Genomic DNA, 10,166 nt, shown 5'->3' with positions numbered 1-10,166 from the left:
CTTTTTTGAGTTGGAGTTTCACTCTGTCGCCCAGACTGGAGTGCAGTGGCCGCTTCCGGCCACCGCAGCCTCGACCTGCTGGGGCTCCGGCGATCCTTCCACCTCAGCCTTCCAAGTAGCTGGAATTACAGGCATGCGCTACCACGCCCGGCTGATTTTTTGATTTACTGTAGAGATGAGGTCTCGCTACCCAGGCGGGTCTCAAACCCGCGGGTTTAGGCAATCCACTCACTTCAGTCTCCCAAAGGCGCGGGATTACAGGGTGAGCCACCGAGCCCAGCTTCTATTTATATCTATTTAGTTGGTTCAACTATTTAAGAGCTGTCTGGCATATTTGCGAGGCTAATGCAATAAAGACTATTCTCTGCTGCAGTTAGAACTGAGGGCATCTCAAGTCCCGGATCAATCCCGACGTAGCTATTTTTAGTGGGTTTTGGGGGATAGAGGTTTGTGTCCTACAGAGAAGAGGGCTTCTTCTTCATGTTACTCCCTGAGAGGAGCCCAAAGCAATTATCACCCAAGGAAACCATTTTTGGCCCGTTCTCCAGGACCGAAGACTTAAAAATGCCTTGGCTTCCTTTCCCTGTCACATGTGACCGATGGCAGTGCATTCCAGTCATTCAAAGTCCTCAGGGCTTGAGAAAAAGAAAAGAAAAAAGGTATCATAATCTCCAGCCTTGTGCTGAAAGGTCACCTCTGTTTACTCTCATGTCCCCAAACCCACCAGAAGAAGACACAGATGCTCCACCGAGTACGAAGTTAATTACCAGTTCCAGTTCTCATGGCAACATCTGTCCTCTCCCAGGGACAGGAAACCTTTACCATACCAGCATCAGTCCTCTGCAAATACACTTAGAAACTGAACATTACAACGGAACATTATCTTGTCTTTCAAAAACAGTCTTTTCATTGTACTAGTTGTTCTTGTTTTGGCTAATTACCAAGTTTGGGGGTGTGGGGAGAGGCTCTGCCTTCAAAAGCATCATCCCCCTGTAGATTTGGAGCCTGCGAGTGGGAGGAAATTTCAGGTGTCCTGGCCTGGTCTGCTCATTTCACAGAGACTGAGGCCCCTTGTCCCACACCCTTCCAACAGCCACAGGCAAAGCAGAGCCTGGCCCTCTGACTCTGCAACCTCCGCCTTTCCGTGGGAGGGTCTAGCTCCCCTTTCCTTATTGATTGCCAGAAGTTTCTCCCTTTGTTTCAGTACTTGTGTCTTCCCGAGGGCTCAAAATGTCACATTTAGTTCTGCTCCTTTCGTCCCATCTCCCTCCATCTGCATGGTAAAAATCAGTTCCCTGGAGAAGTCACTAGTTGGGTTTATGATTTAAACACAACACCCCCAGGCATTTAACAAGGATAAAGACTCTGGAGCTAAAAGAAAAACAGTGATGTGGCAGAATTTCAGGCATCAAGAAACAAATGGAGGCATGCAAGGGGAAGAAAAGTTCCCCTTGGGCACCTGCAACTTGTGTCATGTAAGGCTCTCCCTGTTCTTCACGGCTAAATGTGCCTTTCTGGGCATGAGTGGTTGAACAATACTTAAGTCAACATGAAATTGACAATTTTTTCTTTATTTACTCTATGAAAAGCAGGAAACCTAAGATCAGAGAGGGTAGGAGACCAGCCCATAGAATACCCGGGTGACAGGTGCTGATGGATTTGAACCCGGGTCTGGGCCCCCTACCTTGCTGCCTCCGAGAGAGTGGGCGTCATAGATCCAGGCCACACGAAGTAGCCCTTGCTGTTGCCAGTGGAGGCCCGATTTGAAGTCCCGGTGGGTTGGGCCCTCCTCACTCACCCACCAGCTCTGATGTCATGGACATTGATTCCTCCACTGCAAATGCAAATAAGTCTGGCCTCAGGATGTGCCCTCGTGCAATTAACAGAAACCACACTAGGTGGAAATGCTGGGCAGACTGCTTGGTGCCTAGAGCTCTCTGAGGAGCTGCTGTGGGGACAGGACAGCTCCATCCTTGGGATTGCCTCGGGGTCTTCCAGGCACACATGCTGGGACAGAGCCCCAGCCCAGCTGTCAGCAGCTACAACCACCATCCCCATGCCAGCTGCTCGGAGCCAAAGACACCAGAGGTGGACTCTTTAGTCCCTCTGTCACCTCCAACTGAGCTACATGCCTTGGAATATGCACCCCACCTTGGTAATACAGAATATTAGGAGGGCAGGGAATGGCAGCCTCTGAACTGCAGCACAGCCTCTGACAGGGTCTCTTATGTGTATACAAATGAGATGTGAGTGGGTTTCTTTTCTTTTCTTTTTGAGTTGGAGTCTCACTCTGTCGCCCAGGCTAGAGTGCACTGGCACACTCACGGCCACCCCAGCCTTCCTAGTAGCCAGAGCTACAGACGTGTGCTACCACGCCCAGCTAGGTTTTGATTTATTGTAAAGATGAGGTCTCGCCAAGTTTCCCAGGCTGGTCTCGAACCTGTGGGCTCAGGCAATCCACTTGTCGCTGCCTACCAAAGTGCTGGGATTACAGGCTGAGCCACCGAACCCAGCTGTGAGTGGGTTTCTTATGCACATAGTGGGAGAAGTCAGTCAGGTGGTTTAGAATTAAGAAGCAGGCCCACAGATTGTACCAGATGGATCAAAGTGATGTCCCTGGTGGCATGCCACAGGGCTCAGTACTTAGCCATGTCCTATGAACTTTTGTCTTAATCTCTGCTATATATGAAAATATAAGGGCAGATTCACAGAGTGGATGAGAGTGGGCTATTTATTTATTTTTGAGTTAAGGTCTCACTTGGTTGCCCAAGTTGAAGTGCAGTGTCATAATCATGACTTACCACAGCCTCGACCTCCTGGGCTCAGGTGATCCTTCTGCCTCAGCCTCCCAAGTAGTTGAGACTACAGGCACACACAACAATGCCTGACTAATTTTTTGATTTTTTTTTTTTTTTTGTAGAGATGAGGTCTCACTGTGTTTCCTAGACTGGTCTTGAACTTCCAGGCTCAAGGGACTGTAGGCATGAGCCACCATGCTCAGCCGAGAGCAGCTTTTAAAGTAACATTGGAATCTTAGCTTTGCCCTTCGGTTGTGTGACCTTGGCAAAGTTACTTAGCTTCTCTGAGTTTCTGTTGCCTCTCTTATAGGGTCATGCGGATTAAATGATAAAACATGTGTGGCTGACATACAGAAAGCAGTCAATAAATGGTATGGGAACTGCGTATTGCATTTGTGAGTAAAATGGTGTTGGGAGTATAGGTGAGTGTGATTCCTCTGGGTATAAGGGTCCCAAAATATCGAGTGACTCAGATAAATGGGGAAGGTCCAATACTTAATTCCAAAAAATAAATTGCACGTATGCAAGCTGCAGTCATTTGACTTAACAGCAGCCTGTGTAATAAGACTTCGGGTTTAGCCGGGCTCAGTGGCTCAGCCTGTAATCCCGCACTTTGGGAGACTGAGGTGAGTGGATTGCCTGAGCCCGCGGGTTCGAGACTCACCTGGGCAAATTGGCGAGACCTCATCTCTACAATAAATCAAAAAATCAGCTGGGCGTGGTAGCGCATACCTGTAATTCCAGCTACTCGGAAGGCTAAGGCAGAAGGATCACCAGAGCCCAGCAGGTCGAGGCTGCGGTGGCCGGGAGTGGCCACTGCACTCCAGTCTGGGCGACAGAGTGAGACTCCAACTCAAAAAAAAAGACTTCGGGTTTTTGTTGATAGTAGCTGGTAACCACCAACAAAGAAATCTTTCCAGCTTGAGTGGTCTCAGTCTGCCTGCCCAGTCAAGCAAGAACCCAGAAACCTATTGGGTGAGCTGGGGATTCTGGCCTGGAAAACCAGACACAGCACAAGCCCTCATCATAGAAGATGATACTGCCTGACTCTGTGTGGTTTCAGCAGAAAGAGGAGCCGTGCCGTGGGGAAGCTGAGGGAGGGAAGAAATTGCAGGCAGGTAGAGCTGTCTAAAGATGGCCTGGACAGTCATGTCCTGACAGTGAGCTCCCCGCTGCTGGAGATGGCAGGAATCTGTAGAAAGGAGGAGGCACAGATCAGCCTCTGGGGTTCAAGGACTCTGATTTCTAATCACTCACCCGGGAGAGACTGAAGCTTTTCTCTGACGTTAATTCTTGCCTCCTGCTTCAGCTGTGTTATCACCTTGTTAAGAAGGCTGATGAGGTTGCAGGAGGTCATGTGATAGAATTAATTTGTCTTGCCTGGGCTCCTCAAGACTCGTAGACTGGAGTGCAAATCCCTAGAGGCCAATGCCCGAATGGCTTTTAATCAGGCCAATCAAACTTCAAGCCCTGGAGGTTTTAAAAGAAAGGAGAATATTCCCAAACACATTCCTAGTCTTATTCCACATGATTCAATAAACACCAGACTCTGCTGATGTGACTTGTGCTTGTATAAAGTTGTGGGCACCTGTCCTAGGCATGCTCACATTTTTCACTCTGAATTGCACAGGTTTTTCACTCTGAATTGCATTACAGGAGAGAGGGGCTAGAGTTTGGAAATAGGCAGAGTGGACGTGGACTTTCGTTGAAAATACTGTATGAGTTATTTGAGCTGTGTGTGGAGGGCCAGGCTGGTTCTGTTCTATATTCCAGGGCCCGCCTCTTAATCAGTAGGTCCCTGGGAAAGCTGACAGACAAGCACAGAAACAACCATCCAGGTATTCTGATTGCTGCACACAGAGGGGGAAGAGAGGTTCGGGAAAGTCTCTAAGGAGGTAGCCTTAGATCTGGCCTTAGAAGATAGGATTCAATAAACAGAGATGTGTTGGAATCAAAATCCTTGTTCTGGAATCATTGTGTGAAAACAGCTGCTATGGCTTGAGATGGCAAGCGCTGGGACCTGCCCCACCCTGTGCTCTGATGAGGACCATGCAACATTTGACACCACCTCCCCTGCCCTTCACCTAGCCCATGCACAGTGACTGGACATGAGCTACCTTCCTTGGTAAAAGGAAAGGCCACATTTTCCCCCAAAACCAGCATCTGCTGGAGGTGAACGGAAGCGGGGAACCCATGGGATGAGGATGTGTGACAGTGGCTTTCCTTATTAAGCAGGACATCTGACCAGCTCACTCCTGACTGTGTCCAGGAGGTGGACGAGCTTGAAATCAATTCAGCCTGCTGCATATTTGATTTCCTAGGACCCACTCGCCATGCGAGGAGACATTGGCAGCACTGCAGCCCAGAATCGCCATGGAGACCAGGGGACGGGCTGCATCCAGGCAAAGCTTCTTCACCGACCAGGGGCCCGGCAGGTAACCAATCGGAATCGGTCTCAGCCTTCACCTGGGAAAGGGGGTGCAATTCAGAGTGAAAAGCATGTGCACCAAAAGAAGGCAGAAGAAGGGTTATGTGGGGGGTGGAAGAGAGAGGGTCCGGAGCAGAACAGCCCGAAAACTATTCACGAGTAATTTCCTCTTGGGTCAGGTGTCTTGAGCTCAGGAAAGTCTAAGAACAACACCTTGATCTGAAATCGTTTTAATCAAAACTGACATTGAGGTTCTTGCCCAGTTCTGGAAGAATTCAGAATGAAGCCAACCAGGGGAGGTGGGGCGAGCAACCAGCCACGGAGACTGCTGGGTGGACACAGTGGTATGCTGAGAGCCATGTGGGTGCAGTTTCAAATAGCTCTGGCAGGGTCCTGCAGGTGTCCCTCCGGACGCCACAGCAGACATCCTTGCAAAAGCATGTGAAAGATTAGCGAGTCTCCAAGCTCAGTCTCTTTCTGATGATATCTGTACCCCGGCTCCAACAGCTGCCCCCCCTCGAGGAAGTCATTTCACCCTTTCAAGTCTCATCTAGACACGCATCTCACAATGCCTACTTCACAGGTGGCTTGAGGTCTGTGACAGAGCTAAGTGCCAACTCATCACAGGTGCTCAACACACATTGGTCTCATTGGACTTCCTTCCATCATGTTTTTTTTTTTAACCAATACCATAGATTTCTGTAGTCATGCTTCTTCTGCTTTGTACTTAAGATTGTTGTTTAAAAATTTACTTATCTATTTATTCTTCAGACTTTTCACTGTGGAAGGTGCTATTCTACCATTTTTTAACTAGTCCATGGGAGCTAAGCATTTAAGTGATGTTTGGTATTTTTGTTGTACTAATAAAGCACTATCTTAAAGCTCTTTGGTTGCAAGGAGGAGAACACCTAGAAATCATCTCAAATGAAGAGGCTTAGGAAGGGCTGGTACCAGTATGGTACAAGCTAGCAAAACAGGTTATCTCATGGAGGGGAGCTAGGAAGGCAGCTGCCTCTTTCTCTCATTTTCTCATGGAGTTTTGTAGTCTTTGTGATTTGTTTCTATGTCTCCTGCAATCTAGCTTTCTCTGTTTGCACATCAGCAGGCACTAGATGGAAGATAGCCTTCACCCTATGATCTTGAGTTGACACACGCAACTCCATCTTCAAGTGGCCCGTAGTTGAAAGACTTGAGTGATCACTGTGGGGGCAGTGTCCATCTCTGATCCTGTTGGCTGAGGCTGGAGAGGGGAGTATGACCTAGGTTCTCCCCCCTCAGCAAAGGAAGGGTATGGGTGGGGGAGCAGCTGGAGCAGAGAGGTTGGACTGAGCCAACACCTCAAAATATGTCTGCAGGGACAGCTATAAGTATCTATCTACCTGGGGTATTGTGTTGCTTCTATGTATTCCCTTAGGCTAAGGTCACACGTGTGTGATAAGGGTCAAGGTATATGACAATTCCCAGCTTAGTTCCAGGTTATTCAGTACTGACTCTAACTGGAGATACCCTGCTGGTAGAGGGCCCTGCAGATGCCAAGTCAGAGAATCCAGAAGAGGAGAAACAGAATTGAGTCTCCGTTTCCATTCCCCTGTGGCAGAGACACGGGAGGCAGCAGGCAGGGCTGAGTTTGGGTTCATGGCGAGCTCTTGGAAGGGTCTGGCTCCAGGAGAAGAGTCAGGGCAAGTTTCAAAGGAGCTTCTACACAAGCCTGGAGAGAAAACTGGAGTTTGTAAAAGAAAAAATAAATAAAATAAGGTCTGGGGAAAGATTCTAGGTTGTATCCAGATGCTTCTTTCTTTAAGCCTTGCTCTAAATTTTATAATGATTTGAAAACTCTGTTGGTCATCTCTGCTTCTGTGTGGTCCTCAGTGAAAGAGGGTTGGGGGGGGTCTGTTTATTTCCTTCTCCTTCCTCTCCTGCTTGGCACCTCTTGTGTCACCTTCCAGGGTGTCACGCTTCATTGTCTCTCTGCGCGCATGGGGATCCAGGCATGTACACCACGAGGATCAAGGACGCGACTCTTTTCTGGACCGTTTCCGCGGAACCGAGCTCCAGGAGGTATCCAGCCGAGAAAGCGATGTCCAGGCCAACGCGGGCAGTCAGGAGCCACCAGACAGAGGAAAAAGGTAAGGTACCCAAAAGAAGGAAGAGCCACCTGCAGCAGGCGGGGCAGAGCAGAACACATCTGCTTTTCTGGATCCTGCCTGGATGCCCTACAAGTGGCCCTGAGCACCATTCCAGTGAGCCACTTCCTAAACAAGGTGTTTGCCTCTGGGGGAGAGCTGCCTGCTCTAACAGCCTCTGCTCAAACCCGTAAGGCCTTGTTAGAGAGGCAACCCTTGAACCAGAGTGCCCAGCTCATGTGACCACTGATGTCATCCCACATGAAGCTCTGGCGATGGCCCCTGGAAACAGCGTTCTCAGAAACTCAGCTGGAAACGCTCTCCCCATCAAAGAACTCAACCTAGACTGCACTGTGACACATCTTGCTCAAAAACAGGGCTTTGCATACCATGAGCCTCGGTGGGTACCTCAGTGGCGCCCCCAATTTTATGGGGAGGCATACATGCATTTTTCTGGGAAGGAGGTCCACTGGTAGGCCAGAATTTTCAAGGGGAGTCATCCAAGTCCCAAATCAGGTGGGGGAGGGGAGACAATAGTTGAGGGTAGAGTGGGAGGATGGGAAGAGTGCTTGCTTTTTGGTAGGAGGATCTGCAGAACCAGGGCCTGTGCGTCTTCCTGCATGGCCCTCATCCCGACTGGGAGACAGACCTGCATGTGGGGCTGACGCCTCCCATCCCAGATGCACACACGTGCACTCAGGGCTGCTGCCTCCCCTTTTCTCTTGTTCTCAACAAGCCTCCCCAGCAGGGGATCTGCAGAGAGCCTGTGAGGCCAACAAGGGTTGAATCAATTGTCTCCCAGCAGCAAGGGTCTCTTTAGGACACTTGGGTCAGTCTGGAAGAGAGGAGGGGTAAGAGGTGGAGGGGAAATTAACCTCCACTTGGCTTTGGCCTCAAGAATGGGTGGACTCTCCCCCAGAATCTGTGCGAGGGAGGAGTTGAAGAGCTCTCTTTTGGCTGAATCCTCTCGATAATGCTGAGATTTATAAGATGTGTAGATGGAAATGAGCAGGGTTGTTGCAGAACAGACAGTCCCTATGTAATTTTCCAGAGAAAATGCCATCTGTTTTTATGCCAACGAGGAGAAGATGGGCTTCTCAACTGGACAAGTGCAGGCCCCTGGGGCGGGAAGATGATGAAGTCTGGGGGAAAACACAGTGAATCTTCCTGGGCTTCCTTTTTTTTGGGGGGGGTGGTTTTGAGTTGGAGTCTCACTCTGTTGCCCAGTCTGGAGTACAGTGGCCGCTCCCAGCCACCGCAGCCTCGACCTGCTGAGGCTCCGGCGATCCTTCCGCCTCAGCCTTCCAAGTAGCTGGAACTACAGGCGCACACTACCACACCCGGCTAATTTTTAAATTTATTGTAGAGATGAGGTCTCACCAAGTTGCCCAGGCGGGTCTCAAACCCACAGGCTCGGGCAATCCACTCACCTCAGCCTCCCAAGGCGCGGTATTACAGGCTGAGCCACCGAGCCCGGCTTGGGCTTCCATTTTAAGTTCATATTTGTGTGGGGGATGAGGGTGGGTATTTGTATATCATAGATTATGCAGGGGATTGCAAACTATACAGGCACTTTTAAAACAGAATAGGAGAGTTCAAGGTCATTTCTTGCTAGTGACTGCTTTAGGAGACCCAGATTCCGTCTTCAGTACCCGGGAAAGTCATATGAATCCTCAACTCAGATGCAAAGGCCCTCTGGAGAGCTGGGCTAAAGTTTTCACTGTGTTTGGGCTGCAAACCCTCGAGCTCCCTGGGCTGTGAGAAGGAGGCTGAGGAGTGCCCGGGTGCTGGCTAGGATGCGTGCAGGGCGGTCCCAGGTTCCCAGGGCTGAGTATCCCTGATCCTCCCCAGAGCACCATGACCTCATGGCTTGCATGCTGCCTGCGGCTGAGACAGAAAGACAGGCGGGTAGATAAGGAAGAGGAGAAGATAAGAAAAAGGAAGAGGAGAAGGAGGAGGAGGAGGAAGGGGAGAGGAAAAAGAGGTTTCTTAGCTAGCCAGCCAGACTGGTTCAGATTCCTTTTGGGCAAGAAAAAGCAAAATTGTCTTCCCACATCCTTAGATTCTCTGTCCATTTCCTAACGTGACTGGAAGAGCAGAGAGTTGCGACAGGGCCACATTCAGGGCAGGCCTCCACTATGCGGCAGACATCTGATCACTCGCCAGGAGAATCAGGGTAGGCAGATGAGGGTGATGGTGCAGGATGGTAGCTGATCCATCAGCATGTCTTCCTGGGGAAAGAGGATTTTGAAGTTTTGGAGGTAAAGTCTCAACTGCTAAGCCAAGTATATTCCGAGACAGGTCTTAGTTCTGGCCTTGTGGGATTTAAGGGCACAGAGGTGTGGTGAACACGGGCAGCTACACTCCATGGAGTTGAACTTCCCTCCTTCACCATCCCACAGGGGTTTCAGTTCCTTGGGGGATCTTTCAGACGAGCAAAACTAACCCAGACACAAGCTGTTACAGCCGTCTCTTAGACGGGGAGAGGGAGACTTGGACAGGGTGAGCAGAGCAGCCAAAATGATATTTATTTGACTGTCTGTCCAGTATCACAAAAGAGATGCCTTAGAGTTAGGGGTGTCCCTGGCCACGGGCTCCAGTCCCTGTAGCGTCCTGCAGTGCTCTGTGAGACCAACTGGCTTTCTTAAACCAGTCATGTCAAGAACGTGCTGGCAGGTGAGCACTTGGAGATAATACCGTTTCCTGTGGAATGCCACGACGTACTGCAAAATTCAGCTGTAAATAGATATCCAGTTTGGGCCAAGCCAGCCTCCACCTTCTACCAGATTCCCACATAGATCAGGGGTGGCAGGATCC

The 10,166-nt window shown here is 49.9% G+C and overlaps 1 protein-coding gene across 2 annotated transcripts in view; it reads left to right on the top strand.

The window, feature by feature from the left end:
• CNGA3 (cyclic nucleotide gated channel alpha 3) overlaps window positions 1-10,166 on the top strand; it is a 48,708-nt gene that overhangs the window by 20,037 nt on the left and 18,505 nt on the right. Inside the window, exons 3-5 of one of the 2 annotated variants that reach the window (XM_008066055.2) lie at window positions 5,120-5,233; window positions 7,173-7,352; window positions 9,325-9,333. In XM_008066055.2, coding sequence (XP_008064246.1) covers window positions 5,120-5,233; window positions 7,173-7,352; window positions 9,325-9,333 — 303 coding nt within the window. The remainder of the gene's footprint in view (window positions 1-5,119; window positions 5,234-7,172; window positions 7,353-9,324; window positions 9,334-10,166) is intronic. The other variant, XM_008066056.2, reaches the window with a different exon arrangement.

This window comes from Carlito syrichta, unplaced genomic scaffold (assembly GCF_000164805.1).
Source record: "Carlito syrichta isolate Samal-C Ts95f unplaced genomic scaffold, Tarsius_syrichta-2.0.1 Scaffold308837, whole genome shotgun sequence".
NCBI lineage: Eukaryota > Metazoa > Chordata > Mammalia > Primates > Tarsiidae > Carlito > Carlito syrichta.
Note: the sequence above shows the minus strand (reverse complement) of the source record. Positions and strands in the feature narration are given on the sequence as shown.